Source organism: Procambarus clarkii, chromosome 10 (genome assembly GCF_040958095.1).
Source record: "Procambarus clarkii isolate CNS0578487 chromosome 10, FALCON_Pclarkii_2.0, whole genome shotgun sequence".
NCBI classification, from domain to species: Eukaryota; Metazoa; Arthropoda; class Malacostraca; order Decapoda; family Cambaridae; genus Procambarus; species Procambarus clarkii.
The window spans coordinates 15,195,967-15,212,804 of record NC_091159.1 but is presented as its reverse complement, the minus strand read 5'-3'; the positions used below and the strand labels follow the sequence as shown (position 1 = coordinate 15,212,804).

General features: G+C 39.3%; 1 protein-coding gene across 2 annotated transcripts in view; it reads left to right on the top strand.

The window, feature by feature from the left end:
- The window catches only part of LOC123746871 (DDB1- and CUL4-associated factor 6), a 33,507-nt gene extending 26,214 nt beyond the window's left edge, over positions 1-7,293 (top strand). For both annotated transcript variants that reach the window (XM_045728713.2, XM_045728723.2), the window contains 3 exons: positions 1,182-1,434; positions 3,653-3,761; positions 4,709-7,293. In XM_045728713.2, coding sequence (XP_045584669.1) covers positions 1,182-1,434; positions 3,653-3,761; positions 4,709-4,788 — 442 coding nt within the window. In that variant the 3' untranslated portion in view covers positions 4,789-7,293. The remainder of the gene's footprint in view (positions 1-1,181; positions 1,435-3,652; positions 3,762-4,708) is intronic.
- Positions 7,294-16,838: the final 9,545 nt, after the last annotated feature.

Sequence of the window (16,838 nt, the reverse complement as noted above, 5' to 3'; positions counted from 1 at the left end):
TCACTCGCGGCTAACGCGTGGCCCGTCTTCAACTCGTCGGCGGTTGGAGCGTGACCAGGTTTTTTATTTTACATGCTAATGTTCCTCTAGAGAATTCTATTGCGAACCCATTGAGACTAAAATGAAAGACCTAGGACAAAAATTGAGGTGACCAGAGTGAAAATAGTGAAAACATTTTATCGCGTTTGCGCACTCCTGGGTAACTCATTCGCACTTTCTCTGTTTGCTGCGGGTAATTAGCCGAGCTTTTGGAGTTTATATGCATTTAGTGCTGTAGAGAATTCTATTGCGAACACAATGATACCAAATTTAATCTCGTAGGACGAGAATTAAGGTGACAAAGTTGAAGAGAGTATACACTTTTCGGAATTTACACGCGCTCCCGTGACACCCTGGTTCCCATATCGCACAGTTGAAGGGTGGCGCGCGGGGTACGCCAAAGTGTTAATTTTCTCATTGTTAAATTTTATTTTGCACCTTCGTACTGGTAAGCCTTGTAGTTTGAACAATTTAATAATATTAGTGGTTAGGCCATTAGCCCTCATTATGAGTACAGTATATAAGGTGGCTTTAATCATTGGTAACAGGAAGCCTGTTAAAGTTTTCAGGGTGGGAATGACTGACCTTCCTCCAAGATGCAACCAACAACAGTTGCCTAATTACCAGGTACCTATTTACTGGTAGGTGAACAGAGGCATCATATGTAAGACAATATGACCAAACATTCCCAAAAATGTGGGAATAAAACCCATTCATAACCTGTGAGAGACTGTATTTTCCTTATGTTATTAACCTATATTGTGATGCTTTTCTTTGGTTTATTTAATGAGCTGGTATTGTAATATATTTTTGGACATGAAGGTAGTATTTGGGGATGGGGAGCTGGGACAGTACCTGTACATCACTACTGTATATCAAAATTGTCGCCATGTTCAGTGGCTTTCAATCCCGAGGTGTGCAAATTATAGGACTGTTATTGCAAGTTGTGGTATTGTCTGTATATAAAATAAACCATGATACATAATGCTATCTTAGCAGTGCTGTACTTCTGACATGTAAATGTAAACCTTTAGAATAATCTCTAATGCTGATGTGTATTCAATCTACCTAGCAAAATTAACAAAGCATATGTTATATATAATTTTAATATTAATTCCACTGATTTTTTTCTAAAATTTTAGAACTATGATAAAAGAAGCTTGTTTCTGGGGAGATCATCATGTCATGTCGGGTTCAGACTGTGGTCGTGTTTTTGTCTGGGAGCGTAAGACTGGGCGGCTAGTGATGCTGTGGGAGGCTGATCGACATGTTGTAAACTGCCTACAACCACACCCAACTCTCCCAGTCCTGGCTACATCAGGCATTGACTATGATCTGAAACTCTGGGCACCTTTGTGTGAAGAATCTCGTTTTGATGAAACTAAGGCTCAAGAGGTGAGGCAAAACTATAAATTTGGGGTTAAAAATTTATAGTTTTTTAAATACAGTACAGTACTTTCTTTTCTGCTAATATGTTTAATTACGTAAAATGAAGCATATATGCTTGTCAGGTGAAAATATGTATATTTTGAGAGGTTTTCTTAGTAAAGTAACCAGCTTTAAGTGTAAAAAAAAGTAATATGAAATTCACTATGCAAGTATCTTAAACAGTTTAAAATAAACTAGTTACAGGAGAATTCTGCTTATCTGGACTCAGATTAGGAAGTCTAATTTACATAATTGGCATGGCACTGCTGAATTGTTTCAAGTGTAGGATAGACATACATAATACTGTGTGTGTGTGTGTCAATGTGTATATATATATTATTTAATTTATTTATTTATTTATTTATTTTATTTATTTTATTAGTATATTTTGGTAACAGTCTTTCTTGTAAACATATGTTGTTGAATATGACCGAAAAAGTAAGATTAGTAATTCTAACACGAATTTTTTCAATATTTCTTATGTTTTCCTTCACTGTCGGTGGTAAAAAAAATATCAATTCTCCAAAATTCATTTTTATTAATGGTCTGACACCAAGAGGCATTTCTTAAGGGCTTCTTACATTCTCAAAGACTTCTTTACACTTATCACTACACTTATGATATGCTTGATACACTGTGTATGAAACATTTGACATACCACTTGCTTTTTATTGGCTTGGGTGAGGTGGGTATTGGGTGAAGTGGGTACAGGAGAATGGAGGTAACTGCAGAGGGCCTATTGGCCCATACGGTGCCTTGAAGTGGGTAGAATATAGTTGTGCATTAATTGGCTGTTGATTGCTGGTGTTGACTTTTTGTTGTGTAGTGCCTCGCTGATGTCGAGCCACCTGCTATCGCTGTACTTATTTATGATTTCTGTGTTGTTTGTTAAGATTTCTCTGGTGATGGTCTGATTGGGATAAGAGATTATATGTTCCTTGATGGAGCCCTGTTGTTTATGCATTGTTAATCGCCTGGAAAGAGACGTTGTTGTCTTGCCTATATACTGAGTTCTTTGGGGCTTACAGTTCCCAAGTGGGCATTTGAAGGCATAGACTTCTGGGCTCCATCAAGGTACATATAATCTCTTCTCACAACCAGACCATCACCAGAGAAATCTTAACGAACAAAGAAATCATCGATAGATACAACGATAGCAGGAGGCTCGACATCTGTGATGCACTACACAACAAAAAGTCGACACCAGCAATCAACAGCCAATTAATGCACAACTATATTCTACCCACTTCAAGACTCCGAACCAATATAGAAGCATCAAGAGGAACCATTGTGGGCCAATAGGCCTTTTGCAGTTACTTCCATTCTTATGTTTTTATACCTATTGGTTCGTGTTCTATCATGTGTAAATTTCAATCACCTCACCCAAAACTTTTGTACCATATCACCTCACCCAAATGCGAGTATAAGTATGGACGTATTTTGTGTGTTTACAGGTTACAGTTGTGTGTGTAAACTAAAGTCTTTGAAAATGTAATAAGTTATTACGAAATGCGTTCAGGCGTCAGAATAGAAATAAAAATGAATTTTGGAGAATTGATTTTTCAATTACCATTGACAGTGAAAAGAAAAATAAGAAATATTGAGAAAATTTGTGTTAGACTTATTAATCTTACCTTTTCGATCATATTCAACAACATATGTTTTATAAAGAATTATATGTTTCTATATAGAAACTGACTTGTATGGGCCAATAGGTCTTTTGTAGTTTTCTTTATTCTCTTTCTTACTTTGATTATTCAAATTAGGTGTTCATAAAAAAAATTACACATGTCTTGATTTAAAATGGTCCAAATGTTTTTGTTATAAAAGTATTGTTTGTCCTATCCCAAATCCTTCCCTTCATATCACTTCCAAGTGTTATATACTTGGTAGTTGTAATGATTTAGCATTTTCTCCTGATAATCACTTATTTCTTACATCTTAAGATTTCTGTTTTATTTATTTGTGTTGTTACAACAGTATTTGGCTTTTATATACAGTAGGCAAAGTCAGACATAATTTGCTGTTTCACATGAGTTCTAAATTATCTTCATTGTACAGTACAGTACTGCTATCTTTAAAAAATATACAAGGTAATTAAAAACATAAAGTAGTTATTCAATCTTCAACTTGAATGTAATCTTCATATGTGATTTAATTTATGATTTATATTTTTTTGCCTCAGATAACTCAGCGTAATGAGGCACTATTAGAGGAGACACGTGATACAATTACTGTACCTGCAACCTTCATGATCCGCATGTTGGCTTCACTTAACCAGATTAGACGTGGCAGTAAGTTATATAAGCTTTTTGTATTTATAGTCTTATAGAATGTATGAATATGTGGAGTAAGTGGCACTGAGGGTTATGAAAAGAGGAGGGAAGTCCAGAACCTCACTTAGAATAAACTGAAAAAAATATAATGCTGAAATATCTGGTGAGTAATGTATAAAGAATAGGTGTATGTCTGGCATGACCTGTAGCTCAATGACCTCACAACTGGAAGGTCCAAGTCAATTTCCACACAATGAGATATTTGGGCATGTTCACTTAGCAGCGAATAGTTACTTGGGAGTTGCTCAACTGTTGTGGGTTGCACCTTCAGAAAGTCATTCATTGGCCTAGGGAAATCTTGAGTCTATCAGGCTTCCTAATTCCCAACTTGGAAACCAAAATTTGTATTAGCAAAAGTGAGTGTGTGTATAAAAAACATTGTTGCAAGGTTGGATATCATGGTTTGTTCGATATGACTGAATAGATCAGAATTCTATGTAATGTACACCCTTTTCTACAATGTTAATTACCTAACAAAAGGTTCTCATTTTTTGTTTAATGTATCTATTCACCTTGCACAGTGGAGCTCTGCTGAATGACCACCCAACTTTTCAAGACCATTTTTCTGTAACTGCCTATTGTATTTTACTTCAATATTCCTTAGTGACTTGAATACATTACAGTAGTTTGTTTATAAGCTCATTTTGCCTAGGTTTCACTCTAATAGTGGAGTTTTAATGCACATGAAAACATTTACATGAATAACCAGACAAACAGTATTCAACGCTATCTTTTTTTTTTCCACTTATCACTATTAAGTCTTGATCCATGTCTCCATCTATATTAATGACTTCATACACGTTTTCCCTTTGTCACAATTTCTTACCTATTGTCTTATCATTTACAAATATTTCCATATAGTACAGAGATTTTTAAATGAGTTTCTAATATACATAATTTTATAGCCTCGCTTGCAGAACGCTGGAGGAATCGACGTCAAGCACGCAGACAAGGTGAAGAGGATCAAAGTAATAGCGGAGAGTAAAATAAATAGAGAATATAATGAATTTCATGCTTGTTTTGTGATGGACTGATCTAGTACTTGTTGGATACTTCCTCTAAACTCTTAATGTGTTAGAGTGAATGACGGTCTAATTTATGAATGTTCTACGAGCTGCTGACTAACCAAAATTCTTGTCAGGCAACCCCAACACCCTCACCTTACTAAGTAAGAAAGTCTCGAGGTAGGATGAGGTTTAGGTGCTATATTGAGTTTGGAGTGTTACATTGGGCTGTTTTCTGCCATTTTTTATAATTAACAAGAAATCTTTCTTGTTCATTTTTTGTTAGGTGTGAAAGTTAGCTAGAATTCAAACTAGAATGATTTAAAATGTGCATTTTCAGCTTTATTTTTAAATTGTGGCTCATAATACTCCCCTCCCTCAGAGTAGTAATTAAATTATCTAAATAATGTTTACTGTTTGTATTAAAAAAATTACATTAGAATTTTTTTCTGTTTAATAGCAAGAAAAACTAAATTTTTATCAGGTGATGCACATACAATAACCAGGATAGTATGCAGTATGTGAAGGTTCAGCTTGAAAGCTGTAGCGAGGCATTGTATGACCAATAATGATACTTCATGCAAAACACCAATTAGTTGCCTTAATGTGAGTCTGACTCAGCTTCAGACTGATGATAACAAATCACACCAAAGTGATGCTTGAATATCCGTAAATGTATAATATTGTTCTGTTGTCATTATTGTGGCGTAGGATGTTCTTAGGGCACTTTTTCTCCTTATAAATTTATTGTGTTAGTGAGAGATGAAGTTGGGTGCAATAGCATAGTGGGAAGTGCTGTGTACATCTAACCTAAAAGTTCAATCCTGTTGTCAGGCAGGATTTGGAAAGAAGATATTTTATAAGGTGCATATTGCCTCTTTCTTGGCAAGACCATAGACGTGACTAACATTTATTTGGGTCTTGTCATAATACAAAGCTATGGGATATGGCAGAAAGGATATTCAGCTAAATGAAATTAAATTATAAGACATGGTTTTAGGAAAGATGGTGACATAGATATTTTAATACTGTGGTGGAACACTGCTGTCAACTCTTGATACAGTTGTCTCCCAATATTTTTTTTGTTAAAGATGGTTGGAACCTGTAAGATATTGATGCAGTTAGAGTTTGGATAATATTACCCATCTTGTTTTAAAACAATTTTACAGAAATCTACCTGTATTTAGGCATTCAGTTAATGCATTGGCTATAGTAATAAGAGTTTGATCAGTTTTGCAAGTTAAAATTATATATTTTGTAGTGGTGCCTTGCCTGTACAGTATATTCCAAAGAACCAGAATAATTAGCTTCTAATATGGAAGGTCAGTGGAAAAAATCAAACAAGCTGTCTCTACTAGAGACAACTGTAAGCAAGCTCCAACTTCTGCTTACATACTAAATTGAGATGAAGTAGAGAGTAGCATTGAGACTTGAAGAATGTCACAATTTATAAAATATTCATTTCTTTTTTTAATTTAGACAATTTTTGTGTAAAGGTGATGTCGCTCTTATTTAGGGCTCATTTATGTTACTGTGTTGTAATTATTGTTGTCCAGGAATTGCCTTGGTTTCTCTTTACCCAAATCCTCACCATATGCAACCATCCTTAGCTTAATTTATATTTTCTAGTCTATATGGTATTGAATATAATCCCAGATTAATTTTAACAAAGAAATTGTCTTTGGTAGAAGTTGATTTATGTAATTACATTACTTTATATATGTATAACAAAAAAGTGCAATAGCACACTGGTCAACAAAATTTATACCCACTTAGGAAAAATTATGAAAACAAAAGCAATACAGTACTGTATTTAGTTTTCAGTGATGGTCTCAGTTCAGGAATTAAATAGTTTGTTGTCTAGTGGATATATGTACAAATATTTGGGCACTAAAGTACATTACATAAAGACATGGGTGCTATAAAAGGCAGGCAAGTCCAGGCATCAGGAAATGTGGTGGTGCTTTGTTGTACAGTATTAAGTCTCTCTGTTAAAAACCTGGACCTAATTTACATCTCTGCTATGAGGTGCCATCTTTATGAAGTGGGAAATTACTGAAGTTTTTTTTTTATGTAAACTTGTTGTGGCTGTTGTATAGCACTAGTTTATATCCTTCTCGAATGTAAACTAATTTATATTTTAAAGATGCCACATTGGCTTCAAATTTTTTTTATTGAGCAATACAATAGTTCAGAATGTTTGTCATATATGGATATCTCTGAATAAGGATTAGAGATTGTTTAAAGGAATGATAACAACTTTGGTAAATATGGAGTGAAAATCGACAGGAAGATAATGAAACTCCACTGTATTCATCCCAGACTTTGTAGTGGTCTAAACATTTTATTTATTTACTTTTTTAAGCATTTTATTTAAGATTTACAGATCCCAGCAGTTAATGTCACAGCATAAAAACAGGTTAAAATTAAGTTTATGGTTCCTTCCTTCAACTTCATCTTACTTTAATAAAACAAGTTGAAGTTCAGGGTGTGTTTTCTTGCTGACTTACACTGTGCAACATCTGTCACTGATGAGAACTTGACCAAGCAACATTACTTGTTCAAACATTGAAAAACATACATCCCAAGGGTATAACAGTTCTCAGGAAACGGTTAGTAAAATTTATTTACTTACAAATTTCCATCTATGTATGTTTATTGATCTATACAGTGGAAAAATTTAGAATGGTACCTTGAGGCAATATGAATGGTTGTCAAGATGGGCTAAATAAATCCTCCTTGTGGCCAGACTATTCCGTGATTTTTATATCAACTATTTTTTCAGTAATTACCTAAGTGTAGTTAAAGGATGAGAGCTATGCTCATGGTGTCCCGTCTTGCCAACACAACTTGTCATATAACGCTTTGAAACTACTGAGAGTTTTGGCCTCCACTACTTTCTCACTTAACATGTTCCAGCCATTTATCACTGCAAAAGAAACTTAATAAATTTTGGGGGCACCCTTGTTTCCTTACCTTTTAATCTATGGCCTCTTGTTCTTGAGGATGAAGTTAAACCCTTGTCAGCACAAGAGTTTAATTGGAAAAAATTACAAATGCCATTGACAGATTTAGACCTGCCTGTAAACGGAACTGTAGCTTATTAAGGACGAAAACAATTTGAAAAGAAAAAGTAAAAGTGTATAAAATTTTACACGTGTGGTTTGTCCATTGGAGTAAGTTGGGCGCAATACAAGGAAAATTTTGCTGAATGTGCATAGACACCTCTGCAAGCAGGCAGTAAGAGGACTGTAAAGAAAAGCATGCTGGATTTTCAACAGAGGTAATTATCAAGGTGTGGTTAAAGAGTAGATGAGGAATTTAGAGGGGTCACCACACAGTACATGAAGAAAAATGTATTGTGGTCTTGTAATGATGGAGCACTAGTTTCCATGTACTGTACAGTGACATCTCGACTTACGATAGCCCCCTACTTGCGAATTTTTCGAGTTACGACGTAAATTTCATCGGAAAATGCGACTCGACTTACAACTGTGTCGTCGACTAACAACCTTTGTTGATACGCGTTTAGGTCAACCGAGCGCGAGTTCCTGGTGGTATGGCCAACCCCGCCTCAGTTTACCAGAGCCACTCGCTTAGCGATGATTGCGCTTGTAAAGAATTTTATTTTTCAGAATTTTTATGCTTTTTTGTTTTTTGAACATAAGTAATTACACTATTATATATCACGCCATGGTCCCAAGAAAGTCAGTGGTAAGTAAGTAAGTAATTATCAAAAGAAGGCACCAAACCGGGAAGGCTATGTAGCACCATCAAAGACGCAAAATAATCAGAGGGCGCTAAATATCACCAAGGATGCCAATACGAGAACAAAAACGCATAAGGCGAACGATATCAAAAGTATCCGAGTCACCAAGAATTCTATCGAGGGACAGGTGACCGCGAGGGGCGGTCGGAAAGCAAGACACACGCTCGTCCTGGAAGTCAGGACATTCAAGAAGGACATGCACGACCGTAAGAGGGACAATGCAACTAGGACAATAAGGAGCAGGGCGGCGCTCCATCAAGTGACCATGGGTTAAGCGAGTATGGCCAATACGCAACCTCGCTAGAGCTGTTTCCCACCGCCGGTTACGGTGGAAGGAGGACGGCCACGAGGAAACACAACATTTAAGAGTACGTAGCTTGTTACCAGTAACAGACAACCAAGAAGCCTGCCAACGGGTAAGGACTGAGGAATGGATAACCGGGTAAAAGTCGGAAAACGGAATGCCTTTACGAGAGATGGGACAAGAGCGGACAGCTTCCTTAGCGGCAGCATCCGCACGCTCATTCAAAGACACGCCAATATGGCTGGGAACCCAACAAAACTCAACCGACTTAAATTTACTGTGAACGAGAAACAGCCAATGCTGGATCTCGACAACTACTGTGTAACGACCGCTTTCCCTCTGTCGTAATAACCGCGGCCTCTATTGTAATAACCCAATGTTCCCCAGTATTAATCCTGTTATCTTGTGATCTCTCATAATCGTACTATACGCTCTCTGTTGTAATCTCTGTCTCTCTCCACTCAATACCCCAGCTTAACGCTGTTACAGTCCAGCATGACCCCTCACTGGACTGCCACGTATATAAGAGGAATATTAAATGAGGAAGATACACCAAGGACAAGGGTTATTAGTTAAAACAATAACAAAACACATTAACACTGCCACCACCTTCCCGACCAACCATACCTGAATGTGTCTATCACCGATCCCCCAGGAAGGCAAGGAATCAGTAACCATGGGACTCCGGGTAATATGAATTTCAGTAATAAATTTTGGAAAATTAGTTTGTGTAATTTACGTTACTTATTTGAATCCAAGGGCAACTTTAGTATCTATTAATAGTAGGAGAACCTGGGGGCTTCCAATAAAACACCTAAAAATGACAAAGTAGCAAAATATATCAAAGGGGAGTTAAGTGAATACCACTGGACAAGCTATACAATTTATTTTATGAAACATGTAAATTAAGACAATTTGAACACATCACCTATTCTATTTCCCTAGAGGCACAATGGATATTTACCGAGGACACAAAACTCAAGTGCACTATACCTTAAATACCCGCACCACGGCCACGATGTTGATGGCTGCCCTCAGCCCCGAGGATACGGGCTTGCGGCCCTGTTCCTAATACACTCCCAAGACACACTGATGAAATTTAGTTTTTCCAACTTATTGCTGGGAAGGATTGCTCCTCCCACCATCTAATACAGCCCCAGGGCTCCACCCATTATTTTGGCCCTGGCCAACCATTTAACACGTAGGCCTGAGGTCTGGCTCTCTAGGGCCAATAAGGACTTGGCCCTTATCTCAGGCCAATCACCTTCACTGATCTGTCGTGGAAAGCTACATGAATTTCTGAAGATTGAGTCAGCTCTCCCCAGCTAGAGAAGGGGGGACAAGGCGCGTCTATGGAGCCCAGACACCTGCGAGCAATGTTTACAAAACTGATAATTTATGTTCAAGCCTGTCTCCTCTAAGATAGGAGTAGGGACATTTGACTCTGCCTGGTATGGGGAAGGCCGCTGCTGAGAGGGACAGAGAGGGATGAGAGGGGGTGGAGAGGGAAATATCTGAGTGGGGAATTGAGTGGGAGAAGCCAAGGTATCCACGACCACCCTACCCTCAGGTCAACCTCTTGACCCTGACAAATGGGCGACAGGGGGGGGGGGAAGAGGAGGAGACGAATGACGGCCAAGGGGAGGGGAGAAGGAAGGAGGAGAGAGGGAGAAGGAAAGGAGGGGAGAAGAATCATTACAACTGGATGAACTGGATTAAAGCACCCGAGAGCCATGAGGGCACTACGAGAGTCAACAACAACCACAAAGGAAGACTGACAACGAGAAAGCAGGAGACGAAGAGCATAGAGAATAGCATAAAGTTCCGCCGTAAAGATGCTAGTCTCCGGAGGCAAGCGACACATATAAGTGCGATCAGGAAAAACAACAGAGTAGCCAACACCGTCCGCTGACTTAGACCCATCGGTGAAGACAGAAACGGAGCGGGAGTGAGAAGAAAAGTGCTCAAGGAAAAGGCGTTTTAGAACCGTAGGAGGGGTAAAAGCTTTAGTGATACGAGTCAAGGATGTACAAAACCGCGGAAGAGGGACCCTCCACGGGGGCAAAGAAGGAACAACACGAGGAGAAACACCAGAAATACGAACTGAAAGAGAATCCTGTAGGCGAGATAACCGGACAGAAAGAGGGAGGTGGTGAAGAGGAACAGGAACCGCAGGGGGGGTAAAAGTTAAAGCACGACAGAGGCGAGAGGAAGGATGTTGCAAGGACCGCGCAAGATAGCGAAGACAGTAGCGATCACGGCGGTCCTGGAGAGACAGGAAGCCAGTGTCAACATACAAGCTAAGGACGGGAGTCGAACGAAAGGCACCAGAACTGAGGCGCAACCCAGTATGGTGCAAAGCATCAAGACGGCGAAGAGTAGGAGAAGCAGACGAGTAAGCAGGGCAACCATAATCGAGCTTAGACAGGACGAGAGAGGAATGTAAAGCAAGGAGAGTGCGCCTATCTGCCCCCCAAGAAGTATGGGACAAGACCCGAAGGAGGGTAAGGGCCTTAGAGCACTCAACACGGAGGTAAGAGACATGGGGAGACCAAGACAAACGAGTGTCAAGGAATAACCCCAAAAGCTTCGCGGAATCTTTGTATTCAAGGGGATGACCATAAAGTGACAAAGAGGGACGAAGAACAACCCGTTTCCGCGTAAAAGTCATGGCACAAGTCTTAGAAGTAGAGAACTTGAAGCCATGACCTGTGGCCCAAGACGACACGGCATCAATTGCAAGTTGAAGCCGGCGTTGAAGGAGAGGCGAATCATCACCCTGACAACAAAGGGTAAGATCATCGACATAGAGAGCGGAGAAGACACCAGAAGGAAGAGAGGAAAGAAGACCATTGAGGGCAACCAGAAAAAGAGTAGTGCTCAGAACACTACCCTGGGGCACACCTTCGTATTGCTGAAAAGAGGGAGACAGAGCGGTACCAAGGCGCACCCGAAAGGAACGACGAGAGAGGAAGCTGCGGAGAAAGAGAGGGAGATGACCACGAAGGCCAAAAGAATGAAGTTGAGATAGGATATGATAACGCCAAGTGGTGTCGTAAGCCTTTTCTAGGTCAAAAAGGACGGCAACAACGGAGGTCTTCGCAGCAAAAGCAGTACGAATATAGACCTCCAAGTTCACCAGGACATCTGTCGCGCTGCGGCACTTGCGGAAACCAAATTGAGAAGGGGAGAGGAGGTGATGGTGTTCCAGGAACCACATCAGACGAACGTTTACCATACGAAGTCAGTGGTAAGGTTCAATCTAAGAAAACACGTGAGAATGACCATAGAGTAAAAACAAGAAATCATTCGTAAATATGAAAATGGTATGAGGGTTGATGATGTAGAGTAGAGGATCCCTTCCTCATTTATTAAGAAAATGTGTGCAGTATGGAAAGAATTGCAAAAGTGTTGCTGAAAAGTGTCACCCAAATCACGCTGTAGCAGACCATTATGTTAACATTTTTAATGACAATGATGTCTCACTTCAGACAAGTGTTACAAATGTAGGAAAAAAAGTGTCGCTTGACAGGTTTTCAGTGAAAAAAACAAGCAGTGAGCCACAAGCAGGTCCTAGTGGTATGCAGGCAAAATGTAGGAGAGACAGTACCCCAGAAAAGTCATCACTGCCTGATGTTATAATGGAAGGGGACTTCCCTTTCAAAGACTACCTCTCCTCCTCCCATCCTCCTCACTGTCTTCCATATGCCAACAAGAGTCCTCATTCAAGGTAAGATATACATACTGTATTGTAGTATTATTTGGTATAAAATGTATTTTAAAGTTAATATTTTTGGGGGTGTGGAACGGATTAATTCAATTTTCATTATTTCTAATGGAAAAATTCATTTCTACTCATGAATTTTCGACTTACGAATTTAATCCGTTCCCAGAGACAGGTCATAAGTCGAGGCCCCCCCCACTGTACATACAACCTTTTAACACTTTCCGGCTCTTGGCGAATGTAAAAAAAACAACCGTAAGTGCTCCCGGTGTTTTGCCGCGTAAGCGTAAAAACAAAAATGTGTATACTCTTTTTACTCTCATGACCTTAGTTCTCGAGCTACGTATTTCATTTTGGTACCAACGTGTTCGCAATAAAATTCTCTAGAAGAACATCAGTAAAAAGAGTCACGAAACGTATAGGGATACCAGCACCAAATAAATAACTACGAAGATGACTCGCTGTGAGCGCCCAACAGCAACAAAATGTTTTTACTCTTGGGATTGTTATCACCTCCACACTTGTCCTACAGCGTTGATTTTGGTATCAATGGACTCGCAATGAAATTCCCAACACGGTGATATGAATATAAGCGTAGAATAATGATTGCGGCCCGCCCGCGAGAGTGTGGGAAGTGGTGAAATTGTTACCCGGTGTCAGTGACGGGACGACGCACGGCGCTTTGAAAGTTTATACTTATTTCATTCTCATGACATTATTATTCTATGTACGTCATTAATTTTTGTGTCAATGTGTTCGCAATAGAATGTTCTATGAGCCCGTAGGTAAAAAAGATTAACAAAGCGTAAGATAGAATAGCGCCAAATATAAAACAATGCTGGAACATATCAGTGAGAGTCAAACACACACGAAATGTTTTTACTTTTGTTATGTTTGTGAACCTTTCATGAACTTATTGTACCATTCAGCCTATTGTTGAGAAAGAGAGCCTCATGGCGCGCAGTTTGAAACAAACCCAAAGTAAATCGGATAAAAATTGAATTTTATACAAATATTTTAAAAGAGGACATAAGTTTATGTCCACTATGCGGGAGCGGGTAGGCGAAACAGGACTCCGGGGTGCGTCCTCATCCCGCGAAAGTGTTAAGTTGGAGAAGAGAGGAAAGCCCCTGAGCTGAAGTACAAGCCATGTATGATGCAGAATGTCAAGATGAGTTTAGGGCAAAGCTGAGAAATACCCAACTCATTTATGTCAGGAAATATAATTGAAAGTATTCCTTTACCGGCACCCAAGGAAGTATGTTACAATACAATAAATTGAAAGCCCTTGTGCATTCAGTGATGAACATGCAATGCCAAAGAATGGCAGGTAACGGAAATTAACTTTAGTCTTGCACCATACACGAGCTTAACCCAGGTCAGGCTGCAAGCAGCCACCTCCAACAGCCTGGTTGACCAGTCCAGCAACCAGGTGGCCTGGTCGAGGACCAGGCTATGGGGGACATTAAGTCCCGAAATCATCACAAGGTTACCACTAACATTACCCTAGGATAAAAAGTATTATTTTCTAACCTTTTATGCTTTAAAAGTTTAGAAAATGGGCTATTTATTATTCCTCTCAAACTTAGCTTTGACTTTGCCTTAGAAAGCTTGGGGAAAAATGTCAAAGGAAACTTGAAGGCTGTTAGCTCCTTATCTATAACAGTGACAAAGTTCAAAACTCATCACAAGGATTGAGGGGAACAATAGTAATTTTCTAGTTTTTAATCTTAAGTAGTTGGAAAATACCACTACCCAGAAACAAAATTTTGTCGCATAGTATGGCAAAGGGTGACATAATGGTATCATTTATTTTGCATATTCAACAGTAATTGAACACCTGGTTGTAAACAAATTGGTAAATCATGTTTCAGGAAAACTAGACGAGAAAGGCTTAACAGTTTTGGAGCTTCCCTTTACTCATGTTAAGAGATACTCTACCCACTTGTGCAAAAAGTTGGAAAGGAGGAAAGATGGAGGGGAGTAAGACATAATGCGAGTTTTTGCAAGAGAACATGAAGCTGTGCACGGTAGTCCCACCAACCAACCATCACAAGGTAGCCCAGGATATACAATCAATAGTAAACTGGAAAAGGGTAAAATCTGTATCTATACAGGTAGTCCCCCAATTTACATACTGAACACCATGTGTTCAGTATGTACAGTGCCCTGTATTTTGAATTTAATAGGAAAAAAACAATCACATAGCACCAGACTTCTGAGAAGGACCCAGTGACCCTGCATACAGTACAGTAGTAATAAACATGTAATTATAATTCTGGGGCATTGGAAACAATATGGTGTAGGCACCTCAATGTGGATACTATTAAAGCCCAATGCTGTGAAGCGGTAAAGGGACAGAGCAGGCTGAAGTTCAGAAAACAGAGAAATAATTTTAGGTGTATCAAGACTGACATCTCCCAGAAGCAAAATTTGGAAAGGGAATTTGTGAGACAAGTGAAATCCGGTTATAATGGTGCAGAAGCAGGAACCAAGTACATTCATAATGGGCACCAGCTTAGCAAGAATAGCATCATGAAAATGAAGCACATGGGCAATTAACAGTAATTATCAAGAAGGCATTAACCCTCTAGACTATACACAATATTCAAAACTACTCGATATTATTCAGGATGCCAATAGGAGCAAAAAGAACACAAGACAAACGATGTCGAAGGAACAAGATTCACTTGAGATTTTTATTGAGTACTAGGGAGTAAGTATATCCAAAATCATATGCTATGGTTTTCTTTAAAAATAATGAGGGACTTGTGTGTGCCTATCCAAGGAACCCATAACAATGGGGAGATTAGAGACCGGATATAAGGTCCTGGGACCCAACATGTAGAAGAGGAAAGTACATGGATATGAGGAAGGCTCAAGAAAGTCAGTCCTAGCAGCGAACCTTGGAGGAAAAGTACACACCCTAGTTGACGACAGCGTCGTGAGACATCAAACCAATTCAGGAGAACGAAATCAAAAGAGGAGGTCGAAGGATGCCTGACCAGATGTTATCCTTCCATTGAAGGCAGACTGGATTGCTCCATTTAATAATGAGCATAGAATACAATGTACAGTGACTTTCATTGCAATTAATGCAGCTTTCTGGTGGGTCACCATAAATGTTGGGGGGGGGAAGAGGAGAAAACTGTATTCTAGCAAAGCAAAGCACCACAATAAAAATTGTAACATGCGTTGCACTGGTGTAGGGAAGGAACATTCTTGACTGAACAAAGCTTGTGTCACTGTCAAAGATGGTACATGAAATTAATATCCACAGACTGAAGCCGGTGAATTTCTGTATGATAAAAATATTTAATCCATATAAGTGGCCCCATACATATTTAATTTGACATTATCCAAGCTAAAAGTAAGAAGTGAGTACAACTTCGTGGCCTTCCTTGGCTAGCAAGGGTAGTGAGACAGTCATTAAATACCTAGTCATATCAGTAACAAGACAGCACTGCAACAGAAGTTGCAGTAGAGATGATCACTGGGGTGCTCTAGAACAGCACATAATCAAAATAAAATTATAGGGAAAGCAGATACAGGTGCTACCCTTTTTTCTCATTTACAACACACTCCAATAGATATTAGTGTGTGGTGTGAATGAGAAAAAAGGATCAGGGGTCCAGCATGGTTATAACCATTGAACTATCAGGAAAGATATTCTGGTGCAGATGAACAGGTCATGTGGACCTGATCATCCACTGCATAAGTCTGATAGGAAAACAATGTGAAAGAAGTATCCGTAAATGAAGTATAAAATATGGTTGGAACTCTGGTCTATGTGACTCCACCTACCCTAACAGACCCCCGAGTGTAAGCCAATATAATGTTGTTGTTTAAGATTCGCTACCTGGAACAAAAAGTTCCAAGTAGCACGGGCATTGTGAACCCGTAGTGCCAATATAAAAAGGGGTTTATCTTTCCCCAACAGAGCTTCCCCTTTAATAACAGTGAAGAATACCTAGAATAAATGCAAACACACATTAAGTAGGTAATTATCAATAGAAGGCACCAAACCGGGAAGGCTATGTAGCACCATCAAATGTGCGGGATAATCAGAGGGCGCTAAATATCACCGAGGATGCAAATACAAGACCAAAAACGCATAAGGCGAAATACACATTAAGATTCCTAATGCATGAAGCACATCCATTACATCACCCCTCATCGTCTGGGTGGGGGTGACAACCATTCAACCAACTGGAAACGGCATGCAGAAGCCTCC